The sequence below is a fragment of the Nematostella vectensis genome, chromosome 15 (assembly GCF_932526225.1).
Source record: "Nematostella vectensis chromosome 15, jaNemVect1.1, whole genome shotgun sequence".
In the NCBI taxonomy this organism is placed as follows: Eukaryota; Metazoa; Cnidaria; class Anthozoa; order Actiniaria; family Edwardsiidae; genus Nematostella; species Nematostella vectensis.
In genome coordinates this window covers 12,386,929-12,403,308 of record NC_064048.1, presented here as the reverse complement: position 1 = coordinate 12,403,308, position 16,380 = coordinate 12,386,929, and the positions used below count along the sequence as shown (strand labels likewise).

At 44.2% G+C, this 16,380-nt stretch overlaps 2 protein-coding genes across 2 annotated transcripts in view; one reads left to right on the top strand and one right to left on the bottom strand.

Annotated features, from left to right (window-relative positions):
- The window catches only part of LOC5501374 (CUGBP Elav-like family member 2), a 33,644-nt gene extending 28,256 nt beyond the window's left edge, over nt 1-5,388 (top strand). Inside the window, exons 13-15 of the transcript XR_007306707.1 lie at nt 2,797-2,841; nt 3,718-3,967; nt 4,583-5,388. The gene's annotated coding sequence lies outside the window, so the exon portion shown is untranslated. The remainder of the gene's footprint in view (nt 1-2,796; nt 2,842-3,717; nt 3,968-4,582) is intronic.
- A 616-nt stretch (nt 5,389-6,004) lies between these two features.
- Nucleotides 6,005-12,936, bottom strand: LOC5506983 (gastric triacylglycerol lipase). Its single transcript, XM_001627599.3, has 6 exons — nt 12,668-12,936; nt 9,438-9,757; nt 8,862-9,105; nt 7,900-8,055; nt 6,905-7,048; nt 6,005-6,582 (listed from the first exon to the last, which is right to left on the bottom strand). Exons 1-6 carry the CDS (start codon nt 12,818-12,820, stop codon nt 6,334-6,336), a joined length of 1,266 nt encoding a protein of 421 aa, XP_001627649.1. The 5' UTR covers nt 12,821-12,936; the 3' UTR covers nt 6,005-6,333.
- Between the last annotated feature and the right edge of the window lie 3,444 nt (nt 12,937-16,380).

Here is a 16,380-nt window from a genome sequence, read left to right as displayed (position 1 = left end):
ACTTATAAAGACTCGAACAAAAGCCGAACTATTATTATCTTGGCTTGCACGGACACGAGAACAACCAACAAGACAATTTCACTCCCTTGACTTTATATTACAAAACAAAGACAGAAGAGGAAAAAGGTTTACGAAAAAAGGTGTATTATTTTTGCGGGAGATGCTTTTGACAGAAGTTCGGGTTGATGATAGTGACTTTGAGGAAGAGTTCGAAAAAGATGCTGAGAAGTCGAGGGTTTCCACTGGAGTCTTTATCGGCCTGGCAGTATCTGTTATTCTACTGATTGGGGTAGCGCTTGTATGCCACGAAGGTACCGTTAAACAGCGTTTGTAGGTCGTAGAGCTGTAATTAAGTTGTTATAAACTCCATTTAGGAATTTTAATATGCTAGGTATTTTAATATAATTTTTATAGTGTTGGAGTTGTATTCAAAGGAAGAAACCATTATAATTAATTCAAAGGCAGTATGTAAAAATGGGTTTTGTTTTACTCAGTATTTTCAACCTTTTTTGCAAACCACATCATGGCAAATGGGGTTGGGGGGGTTGAATGTTTGCCCTATTGTCTTGATACAACAGCCCCCCCTCTTTTTTTGCAAGATAAAGATAAAGATAACTGAAAACCGAGTGTTTTTTCGATCACGTCTTAGCAATAAGCCGCTATTTGTAATAAACCCAATAATTAAACTTGTTTAATATCTTGTAGTATCAAAAAAATAGTCATACGAATAATAATAGTTTGAAAACAAAAAATCATAATGATAAAAGAGTAAATAAAATTTACATCATTATTTTTATAAATTCAATCTTGTTACAATTAATTAATGTAAAAGAAAACTTCGAAGAGAAAATTATTATGATTAAAAATTATTATTATATGGCTACGATCGTACGCGCGCTGTGATTGGCTAATTGGTAGTCGTGACATTCCCGTATTGCCCGTCTCTGAGGGCATTACGGAATTCCGTATTGACCTACGAAATTTTTTTCACAATCTTCTGTTTTTTTAAACTTTTTCCACCTGCAAAACGAGCGACAGCGAACATTTGAGTAGAGAATTCTAACACCCAGAAGAAACAGAAATGTTTAATCAGCGGGCCGTCTTTTTCCGTATTCGGAGCGGGACTGTGAGCTTTTTTTGTGTGTTGCTTTGTTCGATTGCGCGAATTTCGCTCAAACAAAATCGACCTAAAAACCAAAGCCACCAAAAAAAAAAAAAAAAAAAAAAAACACAAGAAACAAACAGGTCTTAAAGTTGATAATGGGAGAAGACGAGCACTTTGAGTCGGAGTTTTATTATCCTGAAGAGATTGAAGAGGAAATTATTGACACAAAGAAAAACAATAAGATCACGAGCCGCCACCGATAGCCAAGAAATACAAAGCTTAAGTTATTTATATCGGATAAACAAACAAATGAATAAATAACAAGGGGTGTAAAGACCCAGAAAAGTCTCTTTAAGATAAGTACTACCTGTTATTTGTAAATACAATATTTCCATCAAATCGTAAAGCAGCACAAAGCGATTGGACTTTTCATTTTACTTCAGAAGATTATTCTCTACATACCGTGGAGTTTTCTATCTTAACAGTCCATTCATGCCGTGAAGACTGACAACCCAGCTTTCTTTGTTATTGTTTGGATCAACTTCACCTATGATAAAACCTGTAGCTTCCAAAAGTCGTCCAATTACTTGTTGTTGAATCTTTTCACTCATTTACATTTTTGATTTGACAGCGCGCGAGTGTTTCTTGTTTTCCCGCCTTTTTGAAATCGATCGATAAACTAATCGATATTCGCGCGAAAGCGAAAGTTGATTTGTTTTCTTGTCGCAAAGCCTCGGTCGATACGCCACAGCCTCAGTTTGATATTTCCCGGCATGACCTCACTCTCGGTTAGGAAGTAGTTAATAATCATATTAATAATAATGATGGTGATAATGATAATGATAATGATAATAATAATAATTATAATAGTGATAATAATAAAGGTTTGGGTAATAGCAATGATAATAAAAATGATATTGATTATAATAATCGCCACCATTCAATTCTTAAAGATAAATTTTCAAGTCTGCCTGCCATCGAAATTTTTTTTTCTTTTTTTTTTCGTTCATTTCTAACTCAAGACACAAAGGAAAAGGATTCAAATAATTTCATAGACTTGAAAGTCTCGGGTTTACTAATTTATTTCAGCAGCGTCCGTCCGCCCCAGAACCCTTTGCGCACATGCCATATAATTCATTGAAATTCAGGGCGGAGAAACATGAAGATAATAAGACACCATGTTTCGACCGGAAATCAAACCCATTTCCGCCGAGGTGAGAGGCCCCATACGCTGACGCGCTAACAAACTGGGCCACCTGTTGTGAGAGGCCCCATACGCTGACACGGTAACACACTGGGCCACCTGTGATGCGAGGCCCCATACGCTGACGCGCTAACACACTGGGCCACCTGTGGTGAGGCCCCATACGCTGACGCACTAACACGCTGGGCCACCTGTGGTGAGGCCCCATACGCTGACGCACTAACACACTGGGCCACCTGTGGTGAGAGGCACCATACGCTGACACGCTAACACACTGGACCACCTGTTGTGAGAGGCCCCATACGCTGACGCGCTAACACACTGGGCCACCTGTGGTGAGAGGCCCCATACGCTGACGCGCTAACACACTGGGCCACCTGTGGTGAGGCCCTATACGCTGACCCGCTAACACACTGGGCCACCTGTGGTCCTCTGTTTTTGTAATTGTGTCAATCCATTCAGATAACGTCATTTACCCTTTGTTTAGGTTTTGGTTCTAATTCCAAGCAAAGATCGCCCGACTTCAGTCAAGGTATGACAAGGGACGCCAAAAGGAAGGTGTCCTGGGCGTATGCCCGCTTATACTCTGAGACTCATGCGTCTTATTGGGTGTCCCTATGTCCACTTAAGTCCTCTCACGTCACCAGCTAAATCCGCTTATGTCCAGCTAAGATCGCTGATGTCTGTCTACACAATCTCTTAAATCCGTCTATGATCGCTTATGCTCGCTAACCACAGCAGCTTAGTCCGCTTATGTCCGTCTACAATCGCTTATGTCCGTCTGCGATCGTTTATGTCCGTCTGCGATCGTTTATGTCCGTCTGCGATCGTTTATGTCCATCTATGATCGCTTGTGTTCGATATGCTCACTAACTACACCAGCTTTATCCGCTGATGCCTGTCTATGATCACTTACGTCCGGATGTGCCCGCTTACGCCGCCAATGTTCATGTGGTTTTCACATTCGTGTGAGCGCTCTCCTTCTTACGTCTCCGTTCTCGTCAAAGGCTTCAGCTTTTTTATCTACTCTTGCCCGATATCCTAGGGGGAGGTTTTATAGCATATATGGGTTTCAACAATGGGCTTCAAACATTTAATCGCTTGCACTTTTGGGCGTTTATGGTTGTCTAGATCATGACATTTCACTTGGTCTCGCAGGAAGTTTCGTATTCGTATTTCGTGACAACCACTTTGAACTGGTCCCAGGATAGCCTCCCTCGCAGGCGTTTTTAGGCAGGCGTCGCTCGCTGGAAACGCCTGCGAGGGAGGCTAGTCCCAGGAACACCCGGTTTTTTATTACCACAGGGATGTCTCTCGCCCCAGTGTCCAACCTAATTGCCAATTCAGAGGAAGTACAGCATGTTTGATATTTATCAGTTTATCTTTCCATCGGTGTGTTTATCCAAAGGAAACCGCTTTTTAAGAATGGGCAGGACAAGACAACTCGAAGTCCCAACAACCAAACACGAAGCTAAATCAATACCTACTTCCAAGTTGCCATGGTTACCTACTTACGTACCAAAGAAGACTTCCACCAATAGCAATACACCAAAGCCCACTTCTGAGCCCACGAAACAAATAGCCAGCACTACTTACCAAGAGAGGATAACTGTCAGACCTGATATAGATCTTTGTAGCGGATGTTGTAGTCTTCCTCCGTAAGTATGGTTCCGCAATACGCAAAGGGAAGTAGGAGAGGGGTAGGGGATAGCCGAATATGATATAATTTCCCGATAGTCAGGAAAGAATGGAGGCCAAGCTCTAACAAGCTACATCCCTGATTACTTGCCATCAGGTATACTCCCGGGTGGGCAAAGGGATGGTTTAATGTTAGGGATGGATGAAATGTTCTCTCTTATGGTGTGTAATAAGCGCGGCTGTACAGACAGACAGACGGACGGACGGACAGGTCGGGCAGGACAGACAGGACAGACAGGACAGACAGGACGGACAGGATAGGAGGGCACAACAGAAGGGTGGTTACACGGACGGACGCATGGACGTACTGTGACAGACGGGCAACACAGACGGACGGAAGGGCAGACAGACAGACAGACGGGGGAAAGAGGAAGCAAGGAAGGACAGACAGTAACAGATAGGCAAAATGGAACACAGATACACGAGAAATACGGAAGGCCGGAAAAAAAGATGTGCCGCTTTTTATTCTCGTCTTTTAGAGTCTTTGTCAACGCAGTACAATTATAAATATCTCTTAGATGTCCAATAATAATAAAAAAAACACTAGTTAATTTTATAAATGTTGTATTTCACAGATGCTGGGCCAACCATTTCACCCAGTGCTCAAAATGTGTACGAACGTGAGCCGTTAGATTTCCGAGAATACCACGAGAGCAGCCGATTGCAACACGATATATCAACGACTGAAACGATACCCCCATAAAGCGTCGTGTACAGGCCGATTAGCCTGATCGTATTCCGAGAGCAGCCGAGTGCAACACGATGTATCAACGACTGAAACGATACTGCCATAAAGCGTCGTGTACAGGCCGATTAGCCTGATCGTATTCCGACGATTGCAGCCGCACAAAACGACGGATATATACATCACACGCATATTATATTATGTACGAAAGAAAGACATTTCGCCATATGGTTTTCTATTGACTGCATTGGAATCTTGTAATGTCGGACCCTTGAGCAAGTTAGTAACGAGTTGGAGTTATCCGAATAGAAATGCTAGTTTCCAGGGAACCTGAACTCGGTTCTAGCTCGAGAATGAGATTTGACTTCGCTTTAGCCTTTTAATGTAACGCAACACCAGCTTTCGTTGCGTGACATTATGCAGCTTCCAATGTTAAATGGAAACAAAAGGTATTGTCGACAAGGGCTGTTCAAGGAGCTAGCTGGTATTTGTGAATCGTTTGCCTGCGTCCTTAGTTGAACACCAGGCCCTTCGGAATTACAAATAGGGCTATGACCCTTTAAACGTTGCAGTTTTAAAATACCATGTTGTATATGCCTATTTTTGGTAATCATGTGTGCAGTTTGTGTACAACAAACTTTTTTTTAGCAATAAATTATTATTATTAAAAGAAGAACAATAAACTATCAAAACCAATGTGGTGGCTTGGTATGGTAGGGGAGGGGTGGGGGAAAATGGCAGGTCTCTATAGGGCTGTGCAACAATGGTACGTAGGGGGAGGGGGTGTGCAACAATGGTAGTTAGGGGGAGAGGTGTGCAACTAGGGTAGTTAGGGGGAGGGGGTGTGCAACAATGCTACGTAGGGGGGGGGTGCAACAGTGGTACGTGAGGGAGGGGTGTGCAATGATGGTACGTAGGGGGAGGGGGTGTGCAACAATGGTACGTAGGGGGAGGGGGTGTGCAACAAGGGTTGTAAGGGGGAGGGGGTATGGAACAATGGTACGTAGGAGAAGGTTGGTGTGCAACAATGGTACTTAGGGGGAGGGGCGTGAAACAATGGTACGTAGGGGGGGAGGGGGTGTGCAACAAGGGTTGTAAGGGGGAAGGGGTGTGGAACAATGGTACGTAGGGGAAGGTTGGTGTGCAACGATGGTACGTAGGGGGGAGGGGGGGGGGGTGGGGGAACGATAGCAAGAGAAGGAAGGTAAGAATGCTCAGGATTCTTGTCAGGGCCGGTAACAATAACAGGTTTTGGGAACAGTTAATTATCTTTGAAGACTCCCAACTACGAATGTAAGTAAAAACTATAATATTTATAATTCAGATGATTTTTTTAATTGACTAATCCCAGATCGAATGACTAAAAACAAGTAAAAAAATGACAACATGGGAATAAAAGCCCCCAAACTCCCCTTCCCCCCTACCCTGGGTGTCAAAGGCTTGTCGAGCCAAAGGCCGAGCAGCGCCACGGCCCTACCGTCGGCATTCCTTCGTGGCGTTGTCAGGCTTTTGGTGGTGCGAGATCCCAGGGTACCTCCCCCCTATCCGAGTAACCCCTCCCCCTCGGGAATTAGTGATCCTCCTTTATCCTCAGAACTGGAATCCCCACCCACCCCCCTCCCCACGGGATCTTGTCATAATCTATGAGGCGTCCTCCATCTCCTTGGACTTGATGTGCCTGATGACGTCATCGTACACAAGGCTTGCCGCGTCCAGCGCCCAGATGAAGTCCAAGTGGTCCCACGTGGGCAGGTACTTGTTGTACATCTGGTGGGGCAGTTTAGCCAGCAGGTCCTTAACATCAGTAGGATCGGCAAGAACGTCATGGCCTCCCCAGTACAGCGCCGACGGTACCTTGACCGCTGACACGTTGTACTGTGGGGGAGTGTCCTAATACAGGGAGAGAATGAAATGTTTAGTGTAGCCTCCTTCCAAGGCTTCTTGTGACAGCCTTTGGTTATCAAACATTCTCTGCCATAAGCTGTCCCCAGGACACTTGTGAGAGCCCTCGGTTATCAAACATTTTCTGCCATAAGTTGTCCCCATGACTCTTGTGAGAGCCCTCTGTTCTCAAATATTATCTGCGATAAGCTGTCAGCTGCAAATCAAATGACGTTAACCGACAAGCCGCTCAGCCACCGCCGCCGCCGCCACCACCACCACCATCATCATTATCATAATTAACATAATTGTTATCATATCATTATATTACCTGGTTGTACTTGTGTTTGTTTTTCTCCGCACTGCCATAGTCGTACATCTGGAACTTCTTCTCGCGGAAAATTTGTGCGAAGTGGACCACATTCTTCACTGATGTACCCGCGGGCGTGTGTGAGATGTATATGGGAAGTCGAGTCTGACACACAAAAAAGCAGTCTTTTAAAAGCAACCGTCTACACGGAAAGCATAGAAATGTACTCAAACAGTCTCTGTCAGCCGTAATTATGTCGACTTTAGAAGCACACTAGCATACACACATTGGCCCAGTCGGGCCAAGACGGGACGCTAGCACAGTCTATTACCCGTGCAGTTCGGCAACCATGGACAGCTGTTTCGTCTTTATTAGGACTCGTCAGTATGGCATAGCCGGTTTGCCTCAGTTAAACTTCATCGGCAAAAAAAAACTGCAGGGCGACTTCGACTGGAACGAAGTGCTTTAAACCACAGCTCAGATCCACGTGCCAATGTGTGTATGCTAGTGTGCTTTTAAAGTCCACATTTATGTATACATACTCGCAAGGATAGTTTGGCTATCCGACGGAGTTTTAGACTAGCAAAGGTCGCATGCGTGATCCGCACAATTGCCATCACGCTAGCCCGGTCGCAGCTCTAGATCCCACATGGATCTAAGCTGTGGTTTAAAGCACTTCGTTCGAGTCGAAATCGCCCTGCAGTCTTTTGCCGATGAAGTTTAACTGAGGCAAACCGGCTATGCCATGCTGAAGAGTCCTAATAAGGACGAAACAGCTGTCCATGGTTGCCGAACTGCACGGGTAATAGACTGTGCTAGCGTCCCGTCTTGGCCCGACTGGTGCCAATGTGTGTATGCTAGTGTCCGTAATTATGTAATTCCAGCAATTTCTCCATTTTTATTGAGTGATTTGTAAAAGCTTTCCCAAAGTCGTATAGTAGTGAGAGGGTGGGCGCAGAGCTCCTCAGTTTTCGTGATTCTCAGGTGACCGGAAGTGACGTCACTATTGCACGTACCTCGTTGAGTTGAGAGCGGTCCATGCCTGCGATGAGAAAGAGGAAGTCGGAGCACACCACGCGAATGTAGTCCGGTCTGCACACCAGGTCAGCGAGCACGCGCATGACGTCGTCTGTCGGCAGGAAGTCACGCACTCCAAGGACTTTGAAAAGAAACTGCAACAGAGTCACGCAATGTAGTACACAATAGAGTCACGCAATATAGTCACAAAATAGTCACGCAAAATAGGCAAACATCAGAGTCACACTATAGAGTCAAGCAATAGAGGTAAAAGATAGAGGAAACGCAATTCGGTGAGTTTTAACAAGGATTTCATGAATCAAATAAGACATCTAGAAAGAAAGTAATTTTACTCTCTACTAATTTTTTGTGTACTACATTGGGAGGGAATAAGTTCTCTGATAAAAATCTGACCATCCCCGAAAAAAACAAAAAGGGATTTTTTTATGCCTTTGCAGTATCTCCACGGGACGTTTATTGTCGGATTTGGCTACCTACCAGAGTGATCTAGCTAATGCTTTATAGTTTTGTCTACAAAAAGCACGTCTATTGGGAACCGAAAGTAGACCTTCGGCCGTTGTAAGGGGGGGCCTTCGCACCACCTGCACCCCCCTCACCCCCGGGTACGGGCCTGAATACTTCATGTGATATGGATATTCAAGATTCAATCACACTTCGATATAAAGGATGTAATTTTCAGTCATCACAAAGGTTTACGTGATTGAGATTCAAGATTCAACCTAACCTCGATCTCAGGGGATAGATAGGCAAGATATCTTACCTCGATCTCAGGGGATAGATAGGCAAGATACCTTACCTCGATCTCAGGGGATAGATAGGCAAGATACCTTACCTCGATCTCAGGGGATAGAAAGGCAAGATACCTTACCTCGATCTCAGGGGATAGATAGGCAAGATACCTTACCTCGATCTCAGGGGATATATAGGCAAGATACCTTACCTCGATCTCAGGGGATAGATAGGCAAGATATTTCAGCGCGCCTCCCATGTGGGATACGGTAGAGACTGGGGCTAGTGCGTAGAAGGCCTTCACTTTCTGGATGACCGCTGGATTGTGCGCGAACGCAATAAAGCCGATCATGGTGCCCTGGGAATGACCGGCGTAGTACAGCGACGCTTGGCCTGTCGTCTTGGTTACAAAGTCGATCATTGCTGGGAGATCGTACTTTGCCATCTCGTCGAAACTGTAGAAATAAAATTAGATCAACTTAACATTGGGATACATAACAAAACATTGGGATAAACAAGACATGACATGACATGACTGTAGCCTTAAAGAAATCACATGACTTTTTGGGTAGTAAACTCGTATCCAGCGCTTACGAATTAGCCAGAAAGTTTCTTTGTTAGAAAGGGCTTGTTTTCATTTAAATGTTTTCATCAAATGTTTTTGTCGCTTTCTGGCGAGACGGGTGCAGCCATTTCTGTGTTTATTTTGCAAGAATTCGCCACTAGAAAACTCACGTGACTTATAAGTGCAAATCGTTAATTCCACCACCTATATCTGTCCCCTCACCTGAAGTCCCAGAATGCATCGGAATCTACAGGTAGCTTGACATGTCGTTTCCCGTATGTATTCCCGCGAACATTCCCCAACCAGACGTCGAAGCACTGATCGGCCAGGATGAACCCGAAGCTCTCGTTGTACAGGTTCGTCACCCAGTTGGTGGCTGAGCAGAGTAGCCCGTGCTGCAGAAACACCACTGGCTTGTCCTTGACTCCTTTGCACTTGCCCTCGCGCCCATATGGGATGCGCTGAACTGACAAGATATAGCCGTCCTCAGTGGTGACGTCATAGTCCTCCACAGGGTACCCATTATATTGAATCAGCTGGGTCTGAAATTATTAATATATATCTTGGTATGATTATGTGCGAAGTTTTGACGTGTGTAATACGCAGGCGATAAAAAAGAATAATTCAAGTCAGGTAACGTGAATACTCGATTGGACCCTCACTAGATGAGCATCACAAAGCGAAGTAACAAACACATTCAATTGCTCGAGCGAGCAGTCCACGAGTGCCAAAACGAACAGACCCCGAGTGCTGAACAAACAGACCCCGAGTGATAGAACGAACAGACCCCGAGTGCTGAACGAACAGACTCCGAGTGATAGAACCTGCAGACCCCGACTGCTAGAACGAACAGACCCCGACTGCTGGAACGAACAAACCCCGACTGCTGGAACGAACAGACCCCGACTGCTGGAACGAACAGACCCCGAGTGCTGAACGAACAGACCCCGAGTGCTGAACGAACAGACCCCGAGTGCTGAACGAACAGACCCCGACTGCTGGAACGAACAGACCCCGAGTGATTGAACGAACAGACCCCGACTGCTGGAACGAACAGACCCCGAGTGATTGAACGAACAGACCCCGACTGCTGGAACGAACAGACCCCGACTGCTGGAACGAACAGACCCCGACTGCTGGAACGAACAGACCCCGACTGCTGGAACGAACAGACCCCGACTGCTGGAACGAACAGACCCCGACTGCTGGAACGAACAGACCCCGGCTGCTGGAACGAACAGACCCCGAGTGCTGAACGAACAGACCCCGAGTGCTGAACGAACAGACCCCGACTGCTGAAACGAGCAGACCCCGACAGCTGGAACGAACAGACCCCGACTGCTGGAACGAACAGACCCCGACAGCTGGAACGAACAGACCCCGACTGCTGGAACGAACAGACCCCGACTGCTGGAACGAACAGACCCCGACTGGCTGGAACGAACAGACCCCAACTGCTGAAACAAACAGACCCCGACTGGCTGGAACGAACTTGCTATTTTCTTGGGTGACAATGGCGGCTGATAACAGTGACTTATTTGCAAGCATTTTTAATCAAATGTTTTAACTCTTTATATTTATTGCCTTGATTGTTTGGCGTCCCGGTTAACAAGCTCCGCAAATTCTTTACGCGACACCTCCACACAGTTGGTTTCTGATTAAGATATCGTAAAAGGAACTTGATGCAATACCAGGAATTCAGACATTAGCTAAAGTTAGCAAATAAACTTACCATTAATTTGGGGCTTGAAAGTTTAATGGTATTATTTCAAAATTTGATAGAATAAAACATACTAGTTAACAAATTTCAGAGTGAGAAATCAATCAGACAACTAGCTTTTGCTTTACTAGTATAATAATAATAAATACACTGTTAAATGAAATAAAGGGGCGAGTGGCCCCTACATTTGGTTTACTAGCATGTTTTATTCTATCAAATTTTAAAATAATACCACTAAACTTTCTCGCCTAAGCACTAGTTAGTCAATTTGGTAACTTGTGCACCAGTCATTTGAAACCCCCACCCCCATGGTCCCGGGGAAGTGTGGGGTTAAGGTGAGGGTTTAGAACACTTTTGAATGAGAATCTGTCCCGAGGGGGTGGGGGAATTGACAGTTTTTGACTATAAGACTTATCCCCACCCTTGGGGTTTGGGACAAGTGAATAGTGTCACAAATATCATGTTAGTTTCTGGCTTGAGACTCTTCTGCAGCAAGCAATTCCATGTATCAGCCTGTGGCATGCTGCACGGCGACGTGTGCAAAAACGAATATTAAAATAAAATAATGCCAGATAAAGATGATTTATTTTTCCATCTATTTTTGTAACTGTTATCTTCATAGTAATTGGTACAAATGTACTCACTGAAGTGTACTGGCTTTGAAAGATAAAAAAAGCTTATTTAAGATGACTTGTTGCTAGGTGGTTGCCTATAGTTTGCATCCCAAGGGGTAGGGTCATTAAACTGCTGTTTTGTCTCGAGGGGTGGGGGCTTTTCTCGGTTTTGTACAGCGTCAAAGTCTAACCTCCCACCTTTTTCCGGGACCATGGGGGTGGGGTTTCAATTGACTAGTGCATTAGCTAGTATATTAATTCCGAATGCAAAAGCTTAAAAGTCAAGATGAAACAATAGACTCTCTTTAAATCACACAAATTTGCATTTGGAACAATTAGTCTTTTTTTAGTTATATTTGAATCAATAACTCTTTCAAATTGTTAATGTCCCTTATTAGTGCTTATAGATATTGTGATGATGTCTTATATTACGAATGCCGGCTAGGCATACATATTAGAAGTTATCCCGTTATACCGTGATCTGTATTTATTGGCATCAAGTTTTTATATTATTATTATTACTAAAACTAATAACAAGCAGGGCACTTGTGTGAGTACGACTGACCCTTGCCTTCACATGACAAAACTCATGTGATTCCTATTGTGGATTTTCAAGGAATTTAAGATTCTAAATATAACCAAATATACTGAGATCAGAATGAATCAAGAAAATATTCATTTTATATTCGAATTTGCCACCCAAACTTGCTTGTGTGAGGTTTTAACGCGTGTAAACAAGTTCCATACCTTTTACACATAATCACCCTCACTGAGATGATGCTAATTTCGACAGCAATTCTATTTGATTACCAAAAGCCAATAGTTCCAACACATTACACAAGATAAGCGTGTCTTCTTTGTTCTGATTCAGCATCCTCGCGCGCGTTGTCAATTTTACGTAGCTGTTTGTAATATGGACTTTTGTCTCTGAGATAGAAAGCCCAGCGGCGTGTCTATAAGAACGTAAACAAAGACAGAAATTCGAAACCGCAACTCTACGCATGGGCCATACATTGCGAAATGGAACTGATCACTTTCACGAGCACGTTTGTAAATACATTTCTAATTAATGCGATAGATGGAGGTGTCAGGGAGCTAAAAGCTTGGACAGTACTCACAACATTCATATGTACTTCGGGAAGCTCGTGCCAGTGTTCCAGAGTTGCTGGCGGCTCGCTCGACGATCGAGACGAATGACTGATTCCTCCATGCTGTAAATGAAGGGCTGAACAACCGCACGAAAGCGCTAGCAATGCGAGTAGAAACTCCATGACTATGCGCAAGTGACTACTCGCTACTACTACCGCTATCGCTACTCCTTACTAAGGAGAATATCCCGAAAGAGCAGGTCGAAGCGTGTGTGAAGCCCTTTCACTGCTTGTGACGGTCGCATGATTGTATTCATTGCTCTGATTGGCTCGTTTGATATGTGATTGATGTCACACCTCCAAGGGGATTCCCACCATACCAACACAGTACACAGTTAGTCCAAGGTTATTACGTATGGTGAAGACCAATAAGGTGAAGACCCATAATCCTTCATGGCCTTCACTTCCTAACCACTAGGAACTCACGTCTGTGGTGGTTCGAATCAAGGTCAAATTGTCTTTTTTTTCATTTATTGGAATGCACATAATGTGTTAAAATCTCAAAATAACCACATATAAACAAAGTTTGAACATTTTATTCAACAAAATTCAGGCGAAAATATCGCATTGGCTTTAGCAAATCAGTCGATGGAAATGGATGCTTTTCCAATTCTTTAACGATTCTTTTTCGTAAGATGATAATGACGGCTGACAGAGGGTGTTTAACTTTGCGTTGTTGTTTTTAGTGAGTATGTATATCTTGTATGCTTTTACAGGGCCCGCTGTTTTCTGGCGCTCTCTCATTATTCATTGCGTCAGGCAGGTGGTTGGGTCGACGGGCTGTAAAATCAATGCTATTAAAGCACTTTTGAAACCCCCACCCCCATGATCCCGAGGAAGGGGGGGGACTAGCTTTTAACCCTGAACAAATGTAATACACCCACCCCTTAGAATACTTACACTCTTTATACACACCACCCCTCCCCTACACGAATGCACACACTCCCTATACACACCACCCCTCCCCTACACGAATGCACACACTCCCTATACACGCCACCCCTCCCCTACACGAATGTATACATTCTCTATACACACCACCCCTCCCCTACACGAATGCACACACTCCCTATTTACACCACCCCTCCCCTACACGAAAGCAAACTCTCCCTTTTCACACCACCCCTCCCCTACACGGATGCACACACTCTCTATACACACCACCCCTCCCCTACACGAATGCACACACTCTCTATACACACCACCCCTCCCCTACACGAATGCACACTCTATATACACACCACCCCTCCCCTATACGAATGCACACTCTCCCTATACACACCACCCCTCCCCTACACGAATGCACACTCTCCCTATACACACCACCCCTCCCCTACACGAATGCACACTCTCCCTATTAACACCACCCCTCCCCTACACGAATGCACACTCTCCATACACACCACCCCTCCCCTACACGAATGCACACTCTCCCTTTTCACACCACCCCTCCCCTACACGAATGCACACACTCTCTATACACCACCCCTCCCCTACACGAATGCACACTCTCCCTATAAACACCACCCCTCCCCTACACGAATGCACACACTCCCTATTCACACCACCCCTCCCCTACACGAATGCACACACTCTCTATTCACACCACCCCTCCCCTACACGAATGCGCACACTCTCTATTCACACCACCCCCCCCCCCTACACGAATGCACACTCTCCCTATACACACCACCCCTCCCCTACTGATAGATAGATAGATATATTTTATTAATGGCACCTTATAAAACATTTACATCGGCGTAAATCCACAAATAATATGTTTTTCTTTCTTTGCCTTTTGCATTTTTTTTCTTGTTTCGAATGATTAAGTGACGTCACCGTACGTCGTCATCAAGCTTCACATTTCTTGCCTTCATACATTCAAAAATATGTTTCGCTAAGCGCCGATTCACGTTTACATTCCGGCTCAATCCCATAATTCTGACGAAGTTATTTTCTTTGTTGGCATGGTGTCTACCATTGATACCTGCATGCGTTTTAAGGAAATCCAGTAAATTATCTCGATCATCTTTATAGGCCGGACATTCTAACAGAAAATGCTCTTCATCCTCCACTTTACCTGTCTGGCATACTAAGCATTTTCTTTCGTTAGGTTTTTTATATGGCTTTTCATACCTTCCAGTTTCAATTGCTAGCTTATGATTGCTTAGCCTGAATTTAGTAAGGGCAATCCTATGGTCAATATTTTTTACGTCCGTTAGATAATCTTTTAAATTGTGGGACAGTTTAAACTTTCTGAGCGTACGCAATTTGTTCTTTTGGGCTTGATCTTTTCTGTTGTCATTTTGAATAGAGCTAAGCCATGTCTGTTGTTCAATGTCATAAAGCCTTTGTTGAAGAAAACTGTAAGTTGCTTCGGGAGTGTTTGTGTCAGTCAGCCAAATATCGCTCCTACCCGCAAGGTCTAGTATTTGTTTAATTTTTCTATGCCAAAAGTTCTTGTTTTCATAATTAGATATGGTAGCGAATGCTTTGCGGGAGAGTTTTTCGTTATTCCCATTGTTGTTTGAAAGTTTAAGCCAAAGTTTGATCGCTCTACACTTTGCTTTTGTTCTGAGAGGGAATCGTCCTAATTCAGCCCTACACGCGTTCGAGCTACAGCATCGCTTTACGCCGAGAAGCCATTTTAGAAACTTGGTGTGGACCATTTCTATTGGATCTTTTCTAACTTCCCCTTGTAGTCCGCTCCCCATATTTCGCTTCCATAAAGTAGGATTGGTTGTATCAAGGTGTCAAAAAGGCGGAGAGTTAGTTTGATATCTTGTCTGAAGTGCTCTCCCATTTCTTTTCTTAACTTGAACATCGCTTTTAATGCTACTTTTTGAGCTCCTCCTTAGCCAAATTAAAATTTCCATAAGGGCAAAAATGGAGTCCAAGGTACTTATAACTTTTGACATTTTCTGTTTTATAAGTTCCGTAAAAGATTCGGTAATTATTCATAGTTTTCCCGGTGTTATTAAAAATCATCACTTTTGTTTTATCTAGATTGATGGATAGTTCGGATGCTTTGCAATATTCTTCGAGGCTGTTCAGATATTCTTGCAGGCCCTTTGCTGATTTTGATAGGGTAACTAAGTCGTCGGCATAGAGAATGCAACTTAATGGCACACCGTTTAGGTCAATATCATTTCGGTATTTTTCATTTAGTTTTTCTGGGAGGTCGCTCACGTTGGCGAAATCATGCAGCCTTGTTTCACGCCTGCGTAGCATCGAAAGGATTCAGTTATGGAGCTTCCAATTTTTACGGAAGACTTGTCATTTGAGTACATTGATTGGATTATGTCGAGGAAACGCCCAGTAACACCTACTGCTTTCAGTTTTTCAAACAGTTTCGCCCTAGGGACGCAGTCGAATGCTTTACTAAAGTCCACGTAGCACGCAAACAGGAAATTTTTTTTTTTTTTTTGGGTTTCGCTTTGACATGCTTGTCAATTAGTGACTTTAGAGCGAAAATGCTCTAAAGTGCACACACTCTCTACACACACCACCCCTCCCCTACACGAATGCACACTCTCCATACACACCACCCCTCCCCTACACGAATGCACACTCTCCATACACACCACCCCTCCCCTACACGAATGCACACTCTCCCTTTTCACACCACCCCTCCCCTACACGAATGCACACACTCTCTATACACCACCCCTCCCCTACACGAA

Excerpts from the sequence above, each read along its gene's own strand:
- LOC5506983 (XM_001627599.3), bottom strand. The coding sequence starts at position 12,820 with ATGGAGTTTCTACTCGCATTGCTAGCGCTTTCGTGCGGTTGTTCAGCC. Across the intron at positions 9,758-12,667 it reads CCGAAGTACATATGAATGTT|ACCCAGCTGATTCAATATAA; the intron begins GTGAGTACTGTC and ends TAATAATTTCAG. Across the intron at positions 9,106-9,437 it reads GATGCATTCTGGGACTTCAG|TTTCGACGAGATGGCAAAGT; the intron begins GTGAGGGGACAG and ends TTATTTCTACAG.